Source organism: Onychostoma macrolepis, chromosome 11 (assembly GCF_012432095.1).
Source record: "Onychostoma macrolepis isolate SWU-2019 chromosome 11, ASM1243209v1, whole genome shotgun sequence".
Classification (NCBI taxonomy): Eukaryota; Metazoa; Chordata; class Actinopteri; order Cypriniformes; family Cyprinidae; genus Onychostoma; species Onychostoma macrolepis.
Window position 1 is genome coordinate 3,953,369 of NC_081165.1, and position 20,755 is coordinate 3,974,123.

Below are 20,755 nucleotides of genomic sequence, written 5' to 3' on the forward strand. Positions count from 1 at the left end.
GTCCATAAGCGCTCTTTCGTTTTTACTGAATGTACATTGGTTTCTATGGTAATGCCTACGCTAAAAACAACAGTAACAGCAATACAATTTGCAATACAGGGCCCGTATTCTTAAAGATTCTAAGAATCCTCTCAGAGAGCTCCTAATTTAGCTTAAAAATTTCTAACTAGGAGTCTTAGCTTAAAAGTGATTCAGGACCAATCTGAGAGCAACTCTGAGCGAGGAAAAGACAAAAACTTTTATCTTAGTGAGGAGGCGGGGCTGACCCCGTTGCTAGCTTTGACACAGTCTTTTGAAGACTGTGATCGAGTGCTTTTAAGAGTAGGGTTTATTTTAAACCCTGTTCAAAACACAATAGAACATGTAATGGTTTTAATGGTTATAATGGGAATTGTATTGGTTTTAATGGAAACTATAATGGTGTATACTGGTATGATGGATTCTATTGGTGGGATGTTAAATCCTATTGCATAGTTGCATTTTTCCAGTTGCCAAATATGTTAATGTAGTTAATGTAGAGTGATTACGTCCATTTCTGGCGCTATGGCATTTCTGCACGGTGTCGGAGATGTTAGCGTGTCTCTATTAAGATCGGTCACAAACATGATCCCTGCACGATCTAATGTGTAACTCACTGTCATGCATTGTGTGCAACACAATTCTTCTCCCTATTCATGTTTCGTCCATTTTCTCCACTGCTAAAGAAACTCTTAAGCCTCTTAAGGGTTAAGATGCTTTCGGAATTACTTTTTTCTTTACTAGGATCTTTTCTTTAATTTTAAGGGGAAACTAGGACTAGGAGCAACTCTTAGCGCTAAGATTTTTCATGAATACGGCCCCAGATGTTGTCTTACCGTCGCGGTTGCTCTGTAGTATTATATTTTGTCTTGTGAGGCAGCGACAGAAGTGCAGGAAGCTTGAATGTGCGGCTTGATTCCGTGATGCTGTCTCCGCTACTTTGTTTATTTTTATTTTATTTGTATTTATTTTTTGTCTCCGCTACTTTCAAAACACAAAGAGGTACGTATACTAGCAGTATATTTGTCAGGAATCAGTCACCATCACAACAGTCACCACCCAGCACAATCACCCGATCACAGTCACCTGACTTCTAATTGCACGCACCTGCTGACACCAATCAACACCACTATATACACACACACTTCTATTCCCCACATTGTCCGGTCTACCGTTCACTAGATGGACAGCTCTGGACTCACTCTACGATCATGACTTACCCCAATGCTTACCAGTTGGATCCCTCGCCGATACTCCCTCGAAGCCTTTGATCCCCGATCCGAACCTGCAAACAAAGACACAACTTCAACCACAGCTAAGCAATCAGAACTTCACACTAACTTGCTCACTCACCTGCTTTTGATCACTCCCGATCCCGAATCCCTTCAATAAACCTGTTTGTTCTCACTCACCAGTTGTGTGTACTGTGTTTTGTGACAGAAGACCGGACCATAACCAACAACCAGATGGATCCCCATCCATCCACACCAGTGGAGGTCCTGGAGGAGCTTGTCACCACTCTCCGGGCATCCCTGGTTCCCCTTACACCTCCGCGGTCTACCTCTGTCAGTCCCATGGCCGTGCCTGCTACCTTCGCGGGCGACGCAGCTGAGTGTGGTGGTTTCCTCCTCCAAGTGGCACTGTATATGGAGATGCAGCCCCAACAATTCTCCACCGAACGATCAAAGGTATCCTTCCTGATTTCTCTTCTCCGTGGCAAGGCGCTGTTATGGGCGAAAGCAATTCCTGGGATACATCGTAGGCCAAGAGGGGATTCAAATGGACCAGGGGAAGCTAGATGCTGTAAAGAATTGGCCTCGTCCCCAGACCATTAAAGAGCTCCAACAGTTCCTGGGATTTGCCAACTTTTACCGTCGCTTTATCAAGGATTTCAGCACTCACACAGCCCCTTTAACATCCCTGCTCCAAGGAAAACCCAAGTCCCTGTCCTGGAACTCCACCGCCCACGAAGCCTTCCAGAAACTGCAGACAGCCTTCAGCACGGCCCCCATCCTACACCACCCAGATCCTTCAGCCCCTTTTGTTGTTGAAGTTGACACCTCCACCACCAGCGTCGGGGCCGTGCTGTCCCAATACCACGATGAGCCTCCTAGCCTCCATCCTTGTGCATACTATTCGAAGAAACTGACCTCAGCGGAGCAGAACTATGACATCGGGAACCAGATTATTGGCCATCAAACTTGCCCTGGAAGAGTGGCGGCACTGACTGGAGGGAGCAAAACACCCGTTCACAGTCATCACAGACCATAAAAACCTCCAATATCTTCGAGATGCAAAAAGACTCAACCCACGTCAAACCCGCTGGGCTTTGTTCTTCACCAGGTTCCAGTTCACCATAACCTATCGCCCCGGAAGTCGTAACAACAAGGCTGATGCCCTCTCTAGAATGCATTCTCCCGATACTCCCACAGATCCTGAACCCATTCTCCCTCCAGCCATGGTTGTAAGCCCCATTCAATGGAACATAGACAAGGAAATCAGAGCCGCCACTCTCACCGAACCTGCTCCGCTGGGAGGCCCAGAAGGGAAGACTTATGTACCGACCACCCAACGAGACTCCCTTCTGGGCTCAGTTCACAACGTACCGGGCTCTGGACATCCAGGCAGCCACAGGACCCTCTCGCTCCTCCAAGCTCGGTACTGGTGGCCTAGTATGACCCAGGATGTCATCAGGTACGTACACAGTTGTTCAGTCTGCGCCATATCCAAGACCCCCCGGCATCTTACTGTAGGCAAGCTAAAGCCATTACCAATCCCTCATTGACCCTGGTCACATTTGGGAATAGACTTCATGACGGACCTACCAAATTCCGAAGGTAACACTTGTGTGCTGGTGGCAGTCGATCGCTTTTCCAAAGCCTGCAAATTCATCCCCCTCAAAGGACTCCCTACTGCCATGGAAACAGCAGAACACTTATTCCAGCACGTGTTCCGAAACTTCGGAATACCTGAGGACATAGTCTCGGACAGAGGTCCTCAGTTTATTTCCCACGTGTGGAAAGCCTTCTTCAGGTTGCTGGGCGTCACGGTCAGCTTGTCCTCAGGATACCACCCCCAGACGAATGGCCAGACTGAGCGCAAGATCCAGGAACTCGGACGTTACCTCCGGGCATACTGCCATGACGATCAGCACAGCTGGAGCCGCTTCCTCCCATGGGCCGAGTATGCACAGAACTCCCTGCAACAAAACACCACAGGTCTTACACCATTTCAGTGCATACTCGGGTACCAACCACCATTCTTCCGTCGGAGGTTCCAGCTGTAGACCACTGGTTCCGAGCGAGCGAGAGCGTGTGGGACTCAGTTCAAGTCCACCTCCAACGTGCAGTGAGGAGGCATAAAATCTTTGCAGATGCCCGGCGAACCCCTACTCCCACCTACCATCCTGGAGACAAGGTCTGGCTATCCACCCGGGATCTGCACTTCCGCCTGCCGTGCAAGAAGCTGAGGCCCCGCTACATTGGTCCCTTCCCGATACAGAGGCAGATCAACGAGGTCACCTATGAACTCCAACTCCCACCCAGGTACAGAATACATCCTTCATTCCACGTGTCACTCCTTAAACCCTGTTCTCCCTCTGCACCAGGACCCACAGAAGTGGACGAACCTCCTTCCCCAGAAATCCTCGAACAACCCTCCATCTATCTGGTCAAGGAAATCCTGGACTCACGGCGACGAGGCGGAAGACTGGAATATCTGGTCGACTGGGAAGGATACGGACCGGAGGAACGCTCCTGGGTGGCCAGGGATGACATCCTAGACCCCTTACTGCTTGAAGAATTCCATCGCACGCACCCCGAGCGTCCCGCACCCAGAGGCCGTGGCCGCCCCAGTCGCCGTCCGAGGGCGTCAGGAGCCGCCCCTGGGGGAGGGGGTAATGTCAGGAATCAGTCACCATCACAACAGTCACCACCCAGCACAATCACCCGATCACAGTCACCTGACTTCTAATTGCACGCACCTGCTGACACCAATCAGCACCACTATATACACACACACTTCCATTCCCCACATTGTCCAGTCTACCGTTCACTAGATGGACAGCTCTGGACTCACTCTACAATCACGACTTACCCCAATGCTTACCAGTTGGATCCCTCGCCGATTCTCCCTCGAAGCCTTTGATCCCCGATCCGAATCTGCAAACAAAGACACAACTTCAACCACAGCTAAGCAATCAGAACTTCACACTAACTTGCTCACTCACCTGCTTTTGATCACTCCCGATCCCGAATCCCTTCAATAAACCTGTTTGTTCTCACTCACCAGTTGTGTGTACCGTGTTTTGTGACAATATTGTTTTTTTTGTTTTTTGTTTTTTCGCTTGACTTGCACTTCACAACGACACAAGCTTGTTTCTGCAAAGATGTTCAGCAAGTTTTTTGCAAAAACGTTGGATGTGTTTACATTTTACGTGGCGTGAGGACTTGAAAAAGCTATACTAAATCTGATCTGACCGGTCAGATTGAAACGGATTTCCAGAAATGCGATTTGAATAGGATTCCAAACCACATACGAATGTAGCTCGAAACGGATTTGCACAAATCGGATTTCATGTAGCTCGTTGCTGTTCAGACTATTTAAATATGACTGGATTTGGGCTGACAGTCTGAAGGAGGCTAAAGAGTGATGTGCATCTTCTAGGATGGAATGCAACCAATCTTTTCAGATACTGATTCACCGTTTTGGGCTCTCTCTCCTGGAGCCCCCTCAAGTCCAGTGGGTTGGACGGCTGCAGGGTAAACTGTTTTCACAGCTTGCAAGTAACCCAGAATTTGGTTTCGCTGCAGGATGATATTCTGTTTTGCTGCATTGACAACCTATATTGGTATACTCTGTCAGTTTAAATCTAGATTAAAGACCCATCTCTTTAACCTGGCTTGCACATAACACACTAATACGTTTCTAATATTCAAATCCGTTAAAGGATCGTTAGGCTGCATTAATTCGGTCAACCAGAACCCGGAAACACTTCCCATATCACCCAATGTACTTTTTACATCATAAGAAGAATGGCATCTACGCTAATATTAGTGTTTTTTTCTTATTCCGAGGCCACCGTAGCCACCAGATCCAGTCTGTATCCAGATCAAATGGTCACTGCAGTCACCCGGATCTAGTCCGTATCCGGATCAGATGGTGGATCAGCACCTAGAGATGATCTCTACAGCCCTGAACGTCAGCGGAGACCAGGACACCTAGATGAGCCCCAGAGACAGATCCCCAGTGAAGACCTCGTCACCTAGACGGCCATGGGACCATGGGAACCAGGGGCCTCATTTATAAATTGTTGCGCAGAAACCATCTTAAAATTGATCTTACGATCATCTCTCAAATATGCATACGGGTGATTCATAAAATGAACGTACATACAGAAAGCGCACGTACGCATCTCTTTCAGATGTGAAATCTATGAATCGCAAATGATCTTGAACTTGCACGCAAATGAATGGTTTCAGCTCTCTGCCTTGTAAACAACTCCTAATTAAAGTCATTAACATGTAAAAGATCACCAGTCATCATCCAAATTCTTTCATTTAGAACAGAGAGCTGCAAGAACAGCTTACATTTCCAAAAACCTGCAGTACTCAAACAAGAAAAAGTGCGTACGTCAGCTCAGACCCTGGCGTGACGCTAAGCATTTTTCCACGTCAAAGACAGTTTTTACAAATATGAGCGGTGTGTAAGGTTTTATCCTTTATTTATAATCTCAGCTTTAGGGAATCAAATCGTAGAAATTTGATTTTGTTCTGATTGATATTAATCAAAAATGTGTAATTTATACCTTATTAACGACTCGACCAGCGAGTATTAATACAGTATATTTGAGCAATTCTGTTTATCTCGTGGATACGATAATAATACAGGATTGGTTGGGAAATTTATGAGCAACAGGTAACACGATCTTTGGCAAATAATTTAAGATTTGAAAATCACGGCACCAGACTATTCATTAAAAATGAATCGAGAGTTTATTTACTATTCTAGGATACAATACAAAACACATACACACACATACACACGTTCTGGCAAGATGAAAACAGTTTGAAGAAAGTTTAAGCTATTCTCTTTCCTGAGAATAAAGACGACCTGGAGACGTCACAAACAGAAGACTCGACTATCGTTATCTTTTAACGATTCATTCAATTCAACTCAAATTAGAGATTGTTTGTTTGTTTACTTGCTTTGAGTTCAAAAGATCAAACTAAAACACACCATGCATAACATAAACACCAAGCCTATATATATAGATATAAGACATCAAACCTGAGGTATTTGTCATATCGAATACCTATAATTTTACCTACTAAACGGGTTAAGTCATAGATTAAAATATCCTAAGTTCTAATAACCACAGCAAGAGAAACAAAACATAAAATACCACATTCATATATATATATATATTGTCTCTTGAGTATATTGCTTTAATAGCAGCAGTCTTTTCTTGATTTTCCTTTTGGCAAAGAAAAGTTTGGGTGTTTTTTTGGAGAAGAAGAGAAAAGAGGCGCATTCCTCTGGAAGGCGGAAGACCGAATGGAGGTCGTGAGGTCATTAGGAGTATCACGTTGTGTGGCTCTGGTGATCTTCCTAGCTCAGACGAAGTTGTAAGTCAGTCACTTTTTTTGTTTATCAGAAGCGGGGTCGCAGTATCGCGAACGCTCTGGTTCTGGAACCTCTCCAAAGAAATAATTCTTTGTTGTTAACTCTGTGCAGATGTAGCGCGGTCATTCCATCCTCAAACTTATCATGTTTTACGAGTCTCCCGAGGTGATAAGGAGAGTATGGCCGGACGCTAGTCATAGAATTGTGGCGTTGTGTTGGTCATTTGTTCATTTTTACGACACAGCGTGGAGGGAGGAACTCAGGAATGTTCTGAGTTAAGATTATGCGTGTGCGTTCTTTTCGACCAGGTTCTACAGGTGGCATGGATTTAAGTGTACGCACACTATAAGATCAAATCTGAGCATATGCACGCTTTATAAATGAGGCCCCAGATGAGTCCTCTGCACAATCTGACTTTGCTGCATGAACAACCTGCTGGTTTCGTCTGGCCAGAGAACTGGCCCCCCGACTGAGCCTGGTTTCTCCCAAGGTTTTTTTTGTCCATTCTGTCACCGATGGAGTTTTGGTTCCTTGCCGCTGTCGCCTCTGGTTTGTTTAGTTGGGGACACTTCATTTCCAGCGATATTGTCGACTTGATTGCACAGATACTGTTTAAATTGAACTGAGTTGGATGATGACATCACTGAATTCAATGATGAACTGCCATTAACTGAAAATTTTGTGTTAACTATTGTCCTTTTGCATTATTGACACACTATTTTCCTATTTGATACTGTAAAGCTGCTTTGACACAATCTGTATTGTTAAAAGCGCTATATAAATAAAGGTGACTTGACTTGGTATACTGTATACTTGACATTCCTCAAAGGAATTTTCACTACTCTTTCATTTACAGTATTTCCAGGTCCTCCTAAAGTGGGATTATCTCAGTGGGTGAGAAGAGCAGTTCCTGACCCTCATACCAAGACCCAACGTGAGCACAGACCGTTATGGTGGTAACCTAGAACACGGTCTAATACTTAATGGCTGCTCTGTCAATTCTTCGTCATCAGTTAGGAACTTAGGTATGATATTTGATGGCAATCTTTCCTTCGAAAGCCACGTTTCTAGCATTTGTAAAACCACATTTTTCCATCTCAAAAATATATTTAAATTACCACCTATGCGCTCAGTGGCATGCTTTTTATTGCATTGCATGTATTCACATGTCATGTGACACACAGCAGCCACAGCACTTATGTTTTATTTTATTTTATTGTTTTCCTTTTTATTTGAAACATTCCCACATTCCCAAACACATTAACTATATCATGAAATATCTTGATTCTCACTTTTATTTTATCATCTATAGTGGGCAACAGTCAAAGTAACCTAATAATGTAATCTATTAACTATGCATAAAAACCTGTCTATTTACATAATTAACAGATAAGGGTGTCATGCCATAACATATTTTTAATATGGCTGACTTTATATTTAATGTGAACTTAACATTGTAAAACATTGTAAGTTAAGCTACTACCGGTAATCATAACACTTTCATTGTACAGAAAGAGAGCAAAGAACATTTACATTATCAAAGAACATTTTCACTGACATGTCTAGAGTTCAAGCTAGACTCTCAAAAACTCCCATTAAAATCACTGAAGCTGTTTACACTGTGAAATGAATATCTTATTTACAGATTCTTACACACATTTGCACATTTACTGTTTCTAACTAGAGAATTCGCCAGAAAGTGGTATTCAGTCAGCGAGCGATTGAAGAAAACACCGGCATTTTAGCGATGACTCATCTGAACGCCTCTGATTGGCCATTGTATTAATAAGTTCAACAGAATCGTGTGTGATTGGTTATAATGCGCAGTGCTTTAAAAACGCACTGGCTCAGCGCCAGCCAGCGAATGCAGATCTTAATTTAGCAGCTGATGATATGACGCACAGAACGTTCTAATCACACAGGTGTGATTGTATTAAATATAGAAAATATTAAATCGGCTATTTTTTGTCTTTTGGAAGCTGCATTTAAAATCCACTTGGCTCAGGGATCTCAGAGGGCACGTGCCCCCTCACATTGAATGGGCATGACGCCTCTGATCGGGACAAGACCTCGGGAACCAGATGAGCCCTTTACAATCTGACTTTGCTGCAGTTGGATTTGAACTGCTGGTTCGTCTGGTCAGAGGAGAACTGGCCCCCGACTGAGCCTGGTTTCTACCAAGGTTTTTTCTCTGTTCTGTCACCGATGGAGTTTTGGTTCCTTGCTCCTGTCGCCTCTGGCTTGCTCAGTTGGGGACACTTCATTTCCAGCGATATCGTCGACTTGATTGCACAGATACTATTTAAACTGAACTGAGCTGGACGATGACATCATTGAATTCAATAATGCAATGCCTTTAACTGAAAATTGAGTGTTTAATCTTGTCATTTTACATTATTGACACACTATTTTCCTTTTTGATATTGGAAAGTTGCTTTGACACAATCTGTATTGTAAAAAGCGCTGTATAATTAAAGGTGACTTGACAATACGCCCCTTACGAACAGCAGAATGGCTTGTCTTGGGCAAAATCAGACACATATAATAATCTAATAAATGCATATTTAGCCTACAATAAGCACTTAAATAACTATTAAATTATGAAAGAAAGAAATATTAGCTGATTGCTTAACTGAAGCGAGGGCCAAGTTTGAGCGCGCACACACAATACTGTGAGAGAGCAGAGCCCATTCTCAACCGAACACTGTATGTTTGAGAGCGCAAGTCCAGGTTTGTGCGATCGAGAGCGAGAAAGATGAGAGATTCTTGTGGAGAGATTCTTGCTCGCGCATTATGGATGCAAAATCGCTTTAAAATAATGCGCTCTCGACATTTGTCATTAAAATGACACCATGGAAACCTGCCTAAAATTAAGTATAAAGAAGGGAAGAAAGCGGTGTCTAAAAGTTGCGTTCGCGGCACGCATGGTGAGTTTCTTTCTTGGATCAGAGCCTCTGTCTTGTGACATGCAGGAGGAAATGCATCATCTCTTCTGACTTGCTCTGCGCTCGATTTAAAACCAGAAGACACCACTGCGCGCTCTACTAACGTCCACCCATCTACAAAGTATTTCTTCTTTAGACATCAAACCTCTGGAGCTCTGTGCAGACTGGGATTATGGCTAAGTGGATGCAATATACAATATTTCTGACTGCTGTTCTGCGTGTATGGTCATCTACTGAGACGAGCAGAAGACGAGAGTTCACAGAGGCGCAGGTAACATTAACGTGATTTACTGCAAACCTACTTTTATGCTACTTTTTAGGTTTTGCTATAAATGTACCTTTGAAATTCTACAAAGTATCAATAAACTAACCTTAGAGTTGTACTGTTGTTACATGACCCTTACGAAAAGTGTAGTAACTATAGTTTTTTGGTGTATTGATTAGCTACCATTTGTATAACCACAGTACAAATACCATGTTTAAACTATGGTTAGTGTAGCAAAACCATTGTAGTTACCATGGTTTAACTATAGTAACCATGGTTTTTTGGTTTTATTTGTGGTATAACCATGGTTAATTGAATCCTGATCCATCAAACAGAAGACTCTAAACTCTAAACACTAAAAACAATAGGCTCAAGAATGCCAAACCCAAGAATTCTAAATTAATCTTAAAGATTATGGGAAGTTGAAAGAATATTGAGATAGTCCAAAATAATGTTATGTCAGACTAGCGCTCTCTAGGAGCAAACATCAGAACTCAATTCAGTTAACATGCAGTGGTTACTGGTCAGTGCCTCTTATTATTAGAATTTTTTTGGCCAAACTCCTTTTTTTGGGGGGTCAAGCTTCGGAATTTTTGTTCTATGAATGTATTAGTCCTATTTACTAATACATTAAAACCATAATGTATGAATTACATTGCATTGCACAATACATCATGAGCATTTTATAATGGGCATGTCTTAATTAACTTAATTCATTATATTTTTTGAAACGTGCTTTAAACTAGACCTTTAAATCTGTTCCACTTTTTCTTAACCAACTATTACAAAAAAAGGTTAATTTTTATCATTTAATATTTAACAACAGGATAATTGGTATAATTTATTACATGCATGTATTCACATTTAATAGATGTACCTGAGGCGGTTTGGATATCTAGATACTCCACTGAACCCAGAAGCTCAGAGAGATTCCAGTGAGGGGGCTATGAAAGTGGCTCTCAGGTAAAACAGTCACAGTGAAATATAGTCTATAGACATTTCTGTTTATTTCCCTTAATAACACATTGGATCCTGCACAATGTGCACATACTAAACATGTATCTAAATAAATATGTTACAATTTAAAAATAAATGTGTCATCCCCCATCTTCCCCTTTGTGTATATAAAATTCTTGATAATGCTACAGTTTCTGAAATTAATAATTTTGTGGCTTGCTTTAATCAAAATTGAGAATTGTACACGTTGTAATCTCTTTTTTTATCTACTTTTGTGCACGTCTGAACTGTCATATTTGTAAAAGTCTTTTTCAGAGGGTGTCAGGGCTGGCAGTCACTGGAAATCTTGACAGAGCTACTCTTCTTAAAATGAGGCAGCCACGGTGTGGTGTTGAGGACCCCTTTAACCAAAAGTCTTTAAAATACAGGAGATTTGGTGGTGAGCATCTACTTACTGATTGTTTAATAATACAGTCAACCTTCTCTACCAAATTTGGTCACATTTTCTCTGAAGTCTGTATTATAATGAAGATTATTCTTAATGTATTGCAGTGCATGTGCAGTGCCTTATAAAAAAAAAAAAAAAAAAACTTGTAAAAATATGCATTATTGTCAAGGCGTGTCAAGGCTTGCCAAGGAGAGAGTTGAGGATCTATTTGCAGCAAAAACATTTTATTTAGAAACATTGGCAAAAATACATGGAACAACAAACACAAATTGAAACAGCTGTAATCCACAATGCATAGACAAGGAATGACACACCTGAACAGAAAACACAGGCACACTCTGGTATCATGAATGGACAATGTGACATATTTACTGTATTCATTGGAATATCAACAAAATCATATTACGTTGTTTCTTATGTAAAAGGCTTGTCAGTGAGTTTGAAAAACCTCACATTGAAATCCAGGCTTTTCACATGTAGTGACCCAAACCAAGAATAAGGGAATGATGCCCTCTGACCCTCTTTCCCCCACTCCTTCAAACCACACTTTAGTTTAATAGAAATTTGACATGTAATTGAAATACAAAGTTCTGGCATGAAACTCTAGATGGCGCAGTCCGATAGCTATAACTCAATCTGACATTGACATCCTCACATGGCACAGCTTATTAGTTCTCTATTGTATTGTTAGCCAATGGTCTCGCTGCTTAACATTCAAATATATGACTAGTGCTTGCTGTAGCAGTAGCAGCGCACTTCAGAAACCCTCCACCTTCCCCAGCTCCACCTGTATAGATCTGCTACAGGGTGATTCATGTATGCTATATGGGGGTTATTCCATATATGTTATATGTGCAGCAGTAGTATTTCTTACATGCTCATAGCAGCATGCTGTGGATGTATTGGCAGTACCAACTCACGGTACTTGCTCTGCCGCAGCAGCAGCAGCGTAGCAGATCTATTCTGCCAAGACCAAACACATTAACATCGTCATGTTCATTACCATGCCAATTCCTCCAAGAGTTGTCATGACAGAAATGTGTAAATCTTGAATGTCTATATTGCAGAAGATCATGCTGATAAATGATCAATATCACAGGAGTTTTATATATCTCTATATCAGCATGACTGTGATTCAGCTTTTATATAATTGAATTTGATTTTGCTTTTATACAATAATAAGGAAAAACCAAGAAGTATCTCCATCTTCTCTTGTGTGTAAATACTAATAAAACCAAGGATTAAAATCTGACATTGATAGTTTAACATAACAGTAGTATTTGAAAATGATATGGGATTTCCTCCTCACTGCTGCCTGTCTGGAAGCAGAGTAATACAAACTGTGAATAGTCCAATTACTGATACTGATGAAACATCAGCACTCCTGGAAGGCCTCTCAGCAAGTCAGATTTGAGGACCTGAACTAAGTGTTGTGTTATACACAACAGTTTGTTCATTAATACATTATAAAATGTAGCTGTTGTTATGATTATTTATGAAATGATGTAAGGAATTGTGTGTGCATTATAATGCCTTAAGAATACCCTTATAATTTATATAAGTACAGGTTTCATAGAAAGTCTCACCAAAAAATGTATTTAAAATACTAGGAAAAGCAGCTTAATTGAAATGCATTTTGAGTTTGAACTCTTAAAGTAATGTTATGGACTATGACCTTCTCTTTATTAGTTCAGCATTTGATAGTTTACTATATAACTAAATAGTATCTATAACTAAATACAGCTACAATAAATACAATGAAATGTTTATATTATAATAAATAATCTAAGGATAAACAATAAAGGATGAAATAGAATAGCAGACATAACCAAGTAAATAGATTTGCTCTTTATATGGAGAAAACAGCTGTTTGGATTTTTAGTTTGACTTTCTTATTTTGTAGGATTTTGGCGAAAGAAAAACTTAACATTTCGCATTCACAATTACACACCTGACATGGGGAAAACTGAAACACAGACAGCCATACGCTCAGCATTTAAATACTGGAGTGATGTCACCCCACTCAGCTTTAAAGAGATTAATCATGGATTTGCTGATATTCGAATCTCATTTCACAAGAGAGATGGCTGTCCTTCACCTTTTGATGGTCCTGGTAAGTAAATCTCACTAAATGAATTATACTTTTTATTATAATATTAAAAATTATACAATACAAAAAACAATAGAACATTTTTTACATGTATTTATTTTACTCCTATCATTTGACATATTAATAAGATCTAACGTTATATGGTATGTTATTATTCTTTCAACCAAGACCTGGCAAACTGTAAACTCAGGACACACCAGCTTTATGTACTGTTGCTTTACAAATTAGAACAATAATCTTTTGTTAGGCCATGTTCTTGCCCATGCTGAAGCCCCTCCATCAGGAATAGTTCACTTTGATGAAGATGAATTCTGGACTGAAGGGAAGTATTATGGTTCCAATCTGCGTATTGTTGCGGCTCATGAGATTGGGCATGCTCTTGGCTTGGGGCATTCTCAGTACAGCAGTGCTCTTATGGCAGCACACTACACTGGTTACCAAGCCAATTTTAGACTGCACATTGATGATATCAGAGGAATCCAAGCAATATATGGTAAGATAATACAAACAAATAATTGAATATTTGCCAATGTACTGTATATAACTGCATATGTTAATTACCCTTATGAATTCAGGTAAAAGGATCTCTAGTACAACCACTGCTGATGATATCTATGCCGAGACATATCCCACTACCATGGCCCCGTTCCCCAGGGGTGATATGCTAGATCCATGCGCTGCTAAACTTGATGCTATAATGCTGGGTAAGAAAACCATGTACTGTAGTAACAGTGCACATGACTTAAGTTCATTCAAGTTAAACAAATGCAGTAGATTTGCTTGTTTATCGAATAAAAATATCATGTAACGTAATAAAATATTGTAATTTTGTAAACATGTTATAAAATATTGTTTTTTTTTGTGTGTTAGGTCCCTCACATAAGACATATGCTTTTAGTGGGGATTATGTGTGGACAATAACAGATATGGGCCATAACTCTCCGGTAAAAATAAGTTTGCTATGGAAGGGGCTTCCAGGAAACCTGAATGCAGCTGTATATTCCCCAAGAACCAACAAGACATACTTCTTTAAAGGTAGATTACTACTCTCTGCACATGTTTTTTTTTTTTTTTTGTACTTTAAAATATGTGAATATATGGAAAATTGTAACCACAATAATTAATGTTATACAAGTGAAGCTTGGGAGAAAAGTTGGGAGAAGTCTAAATGCTCAAAATGGTGGATGTAGCAGGGGATATGGATTAATATAATTGATAGTCCACACCCCCTGCTACATCAGCCATATTGAGTGTCCCAATTTATGCTATTCAGGTATGTATGAGAATACATGGACTGTCTCTTTTAAAGATACTATGTGGTCTCTTTTAAAACTTTTGTGAGTAAACAGCTTCTCTTGTATTACATTATCACTACTGATAGTTGATTCCAAGCTATGGTACAATGAATATAATGAAATTGATTGTATTTAGCTTTAAATGATTAATAAATGAGAAAAAAGGCATGTAGTTTGACCGGCAGTTTGTTGGAATCTGTGCTACAATTCAAAAGGGCTATGTTGTGGTAAGAGCTGGTCCTAAGTCAAACATCTGGCCTGGGAACAGATTGGATCAGGCTCACTCTGGTAACCTGGTGATGAGACAGTGAAACGGAAAGACACAAATATAAGCATAGACTCCCTTCACTTTTTCCCTTCACAAGATACTGGAGAAGCCCTTGGCGATGGCTAGAGTCCATAAAGGACCGGACAGAGTATGCTAGAGCATCCTCTAAAAGCAGCACTAGAGCAGGAGAGGCATTCTCTTCACCAGTCCCTGGGGAAGCAGAAGGAGAAGGAGTGAATGGTTTAAGTCAAAAGACATGAATTGTGGGATTGATCTTGTACTGTGTGGGAAGACCTGACCTCCTGGATGGTATTGAGGGGGTTCTGAATGCAAGACATCTGTATGGATCTGGTGTGTACCTCACAGCCCTCTGGAGATGATCTTAGTTCTGTGTACTTTCACTCTACCTGAACCAATGATCAATGATGGGGACATCGGAGGGTTCACCTGACCATGGGAAGAGTGGAGGCTGGAATGATACACTGGAATGAGGTGAGTCCAGTACATGCAAGCCTTTCTGTGCTGGAGATTTCTTGGATTGTGTGCTCTGTTTGACCATTGGTCTGGAGATAATAACCAGAGGAGAAGCTTATGGAAATCCCCAGTAGGAGCACGAGACTCAAAGTGAATCAAATGGCAGGAAGTGAATCAAATGGCAGGCCTTATAAAATGATCCACTGCCACCAGAATGCAGGTGTTGTGGTTTAGAGAGTGGTTACAAAGTCCATGCCAGTGTGGGACCATGGTCATTGTGGGACAGGAAGAGGCTGGAATTTTCAAGATGGGAGAAACTTTCCACACATATTCACATGTTCACTTCAGCAGTCAGATTTTGCCACCAGTAGTTTCTCCTAACAAACTCCCAAAGTTTGGATATCCCTGGATGACCAGAGCCAGGTGCTGAATGCAGCCATTCCAGGAGATTCAGGGATAAAAGTGCGGCCCAAAGGACAAGCAGGAAGAGGGGGATCTTGAGGTCAATATCCCATCGGATGGGGCTATTGAAAATGGAGGATGGAAAGTATGAGGTCTTCTTTGGAAAGATTAGGAGCATGCAGTTGGAAGAGGGCATCAGCTTTGGTGTCTTTGGAACTAGGTCTATATGTCACAGTGTAGTACAAATTGTGAAGAAGAGCGCCCTCCATGTCTGGTGGGGATTTAGGCACTTGGTAGAGTGGAGTTACTCCAGATTGCGGACTAGTCAAGTCACCTTTATTTGTATAGTGCTTTCTACAATACAGATAGTGTCAACGCAGCTTCACAATGATAAACAGGAAACACAGCAGAATCAATTATCAATTATGGAAACTCAAATACTGCAACAACAGTGTCATTGTTCAGATCAAGTTAGTTTAGTGTTGGTTCAGTTAAAATCAATAACGCTGAATTTCTCACATCTCAGTTCGGCTATAAGCACATCTACAAAAGGCAGCAATGTCAGCTGTAAGTATGATAACAGTGTCAACTTTGCAAGATGTGATTCAGCTGCATAGCAGTTATGTGACTTTCAGACCCCAACTAAGGAAACCAGAAGGCAACAGTGGCAAGGAACCCAAACTCTATCGAGTTACAGAATGGAGAATGAAACTTTGGGAGAAACTCAGTCTGGGGATCAGTTCTCCTCTGGTCTAAGCAAACAAACATGGTATAGTATTGAACATGGTATACACACCAGCATTAGGTGGAAAAAAGAAAAGTTGTAGTCTTCACTGACCATAATGGGCTGTGTTGAGGTTGTTTCTGGGTGCAAGTCCGCCATCTGGTCTGGATACTGATATGGACTCGATCTTGCTGATATCCTCTATCCTTGAGATAAGGATGAAACAGAGAGTAATATAAGCATAGGTACCATTCTTCTTACAATGTAACAAGTACATCGGATGTTATGGGAGGTGTTCACTTTTATGCATTGAATATTGAGAGCATATGTCATAATTGAGAGATTTTTAAGATGGAAAAACAGATTTACAAATTTACTTAACTGCAGTATAAAACATTCTCTTCTACCCACCTTCTCTTTCACAGGTGAAAAAGTCTGGAGGTTCACAAATTACCGCCTTGACTATCGATACCCCAAACCTCTAAAAAGAATCCCTGCCAACATTGACGCTGCTTTGTATTATGAGAAGAACAAGAAAATTTTCTTTTTTAAGGTATAGTGAGATTTTAACATTGCTATACACAACATATGCTTAATAGAAATAAAATCAAGAAAAAATTCATGATTAATTCTTAAGCCCTCATGTCTGTACAAAGTTCTCTCTATATAAACAAACAATCACATATTTACATATGCAACAAAAACATATTTACCATTTTCTAATTAGGTCAGTGGTTCTTAGCTCCAGTTGTGGGGACCCACAGCTGTACACACTTTTCGTCTCTCTTAAAATTTGTTCTGCACACAAGACTTGTGAGTTAAAAAAAAAGTCAATTACCCAGTACTTTGCCCATTAATGGCTGCTCAATTGACCCTTTCACTGGGAGTTTGATTAACAGGCAGTCTGACATATTATAACGCCTAAAAACAAAACAAGACAGGAGAGTAAATTAACGTCGGTGGACTTGAACTTGAAAAAAAGTGTGTATTGACATCTTTTCACGGTTGAAACAAGATACCTTCTGATGTTCATTCATGTTTATTTTTGTGCTATGACTAATAAAGATGAAGAGATGATCAGGGGAGGTTGCTGGCTCAGGTTCTGAGATGACAACATAAACATATTTCTTATAGTAGAAAATGACATCTGGAGTTTGTGCTAGACTGCAGGGTCAGAATTAACATGCTGCCTATGGTGAGCATTCATTTTACTTTGCTTGGCAGTATAATCTGGTAGAATAGATTAAAATAGTTATTAATAAATAAATAATAAATTATTAATACATGCATAATTACCAAAATAAAACTACATTCTCTGAATTATTATTTTATTTTTTTGCATTTTTTCTCATATTGTACAAATATTAAACATAAACAGTCTGAAATTAATCCAATTGCATAAAAATATATTCCAAATTATACTAAAATAAAGTATTTTATGTATATAAATGTCACGGTTCACTGTGGTAAGGAGCATGAGGGAACCGAGGAAACATTGAACAGTCTTTAATCAAGGAAACACTTAGAATCATCCACAACAGGAGCTTGACAAACACACGTAGCAACAAGTAGACCCGACAAACATGAACTGAATGGACTAGGGCTTTTAAACACAGGATAATTGGGGAAGAACGAGACACACCTGAAATCAAATTAACACAATCAACATGAGGGAGAAACTGGGTCACAGGGATCAAAACACACACAGACAGTCCAGAACCCATCAACTGAATATAAAAGCAAAAAAATTTTTCAAAATTTGAAAGAGACTTACAAACCTGCCTGATGCTTCCATGGGTCCTTGGCAAATTGGTATATAATGCAAAGTCTTATCTTTGAATGGATTTCAACATAAAAGTCCCAAAATAGTAGTTTCTTGATGGAAATCATCTGACAAAGTTTGTGTATTATGATGGAAATATAAATACAAATGTTTTGCAATTTTATACAGTATTACAAAACACTTTGGAAATCATGCCAAATAGTGCAGAAAATTAATCTGAATAAATTTAGGCTAATTTCAAAGATGTTTACAAAAAAAAAAAGTTATGGCCGGATGGTCACACCACATGATATTTTGACACTTTGAATAACAGAACAATTACAAATAACTAATGTTTTTTGAAAAGTTAAAATGAATTCATACATGGGAGAGGCCCTTCATATATATGCCATCTTTAATATGCATTTAAACCAATTATTATCTGAAAAAATGCAATCGGACAGAAAATGTAGGCATCACGTCATTGACATGCATGTATATATTTCTGAAAAATCTGTTAGTAAATATATTTATTCATAATATAAATTATATGAATATAAATATAGACATGCAAATACATGTAAATATTTTCAAAATATATACTGTATGTGTGTGTACTTATAATAAATACACACAGAACACACACGTATATTTTGGATGTGATTAATCGCGATTAATCATTTGACAGCACAAATTTTTTCACATACCATCCTGGACAAAAACAGGAAAAGGTGAAGCTTTTGGTTTAGCTAAGAGACTCACATGAATGCACTGTTCAAAACTCCATGGTTCAAGTCTGCTCTGGACAAAAGTGGAATGCAGTAAAGAGTAGTAGATCAGGCCGTCATCTGGCTGAAACATCAGGAGATCGTTGGGTGGCTGCAGACAGGCAGGGCTGGCCTTGGATGGGGATCAGTTCCCAAGCTGTGGTCCAAAGCCGCAAAAAAGGAGAGGAGAAACTCAGAGATCTTTAAGATGGTGGAGAAGATCTACAAGATCAAAGCAGTGAGTCAGGAATGCCAGTTGTAGTTATCAAGTTACCAAGAATACCAAGTTTGAGCTCCACTATCCGGGCCATGTACGACACCCTTGCCAGTCCTCGGAACCTACATTTGTGGTATGGTTTGGAGGACTCCTGCCAAATTTGTAACTCCAAGAACCCAAGCTTGTAGCACATATTATGTGCCAGCAAAGCAACATTGACACAAGTCCGCTACAGATGGCGCGAAGACCAGGTCTAGTACAAGCTGGCCAAAATCTTGGAGGTACGCAGGCTGGAGGCAAACAGGACTAGTCTGGCAACACCACAGTGGCTGGTCCAGTTTGTCAGGCAAGTAGGTATGGCCCACAGTAGCCAAACAGTGTCGTGGTCCCTCCTCTCACCCAGAGCATCTTAAAGACATGGAAGTACAAAATGAGTCATTTTGGTAGCTTGGGAGCAATTAATTGTTGATTCTGGATACCCACTCAGCAAGTATGTTCGCTGGGTGAGGTGCAACTATTTATTATTTGCAACAATGTTTCCCTTTAAACTCAGTGAATGTTTTAAGATAGACTATGCAACTTTTTGCCCTCAGCATCACACTAGCCACAGCCAAAGCATTGACTTTGATGTTCCCTCAGGAGATCACCATAACCTTGCTTCGGCCAGACATTGTGCTCGGGTCCACTTATACTATTTTGGTCATCTTGGCAAACCTTACTGTGCAGCATGCTCACATGCATGAAGAAGTAGGTATTGTGCAGGCAGTTTTGCGCTGATGTATTCATCATAAAGACATTTATGGTCATTTTGGTAGCTTGGTTTCAATAACAGCTGTTTCAATAAAAGCTGAAGGTGTTGATTTCTAAAACCTACAGTGTGTTTTTATAGTACAATGACCTTTTATGTCAAACAATCAAGTAAATTTTTTTTCATGACCACTTTAAATCATTGATTTAATTTTTTTTTTCAGGGCTCAGGCTATTGGCAGTGGGATGAAATAGTTTATAATGACCTCAGCATTTATCCCAAACCCATTTCACGTCTGTTTACTGGCATCCCATCAAATCCTGATGCAGCTTTCACATGGACCAATGGGAAGATGTATTTCTTCAAAGGTGACAAGTACTGGCGCTTAAATGAGCAATTGATTGTTGATTCTGGATACCCACTCAGCAAGCGTGTCCGCTGGATGAGGTGCAACTAATTTGCAACAATGTTTCCCTTTAAACTCAGTGAACATTTTAAGCTACACTATGTAACTTTTTGCCCTTGGCTTCACACTACCCACAGCCAAAGCTACTTATCTCTGACATGCATGGGTGAATGACATTTGTATGCAATTTCCAGTAAAATTCATCCCAACAGCTGTAAAATACAAATCATTATTGTAGAGTTATCAAAGTGTAATTGGTTAAAGACATGGTTTAGAAAATTATTATTATTTTATTTATTTATTTATTTATTTTTCATTTTTGCAC

The 20,755-nt window shown here is 40.2% G+C and overlaps 1 protein-coding gene across 1 annotated transcript; it reads left to right on the forward strand.

Moving 5' to 3' along the window:
• The first annotated feature begins 10,737 nt into the window (after nucleotides 1-10,737).
• Nucleotides 10,738-20,481, forward strand: mmp19 (matrix metallopeptidase 19). Its single transcript, XM_058791395.1, has 9 exons — nucleotides 10,738-10,815; nucleotides 11,115-11,245; nucleotides 13,161-13,370; nucleotides 13,615-13,865; nucleotides 13,929-13,936; nucleotides 13,992-14,071; nucleotides 14,238-14,402; nucleotides 16,956-17,083; nucleotides 20,248-20,481. Exons 1-9 carry the CDS (start codon nucleotides 10,799-10,801, stop codon nucleotides 20,479-20,481), a joined length of 1,224 nt encoding a protein of 407 aa, XP_058647378.1. The 5' UTR covers nucleotides 10,738-10,798.
• Nucleotides 20,482-20,755: the final 274 nt, after the last annotated feature.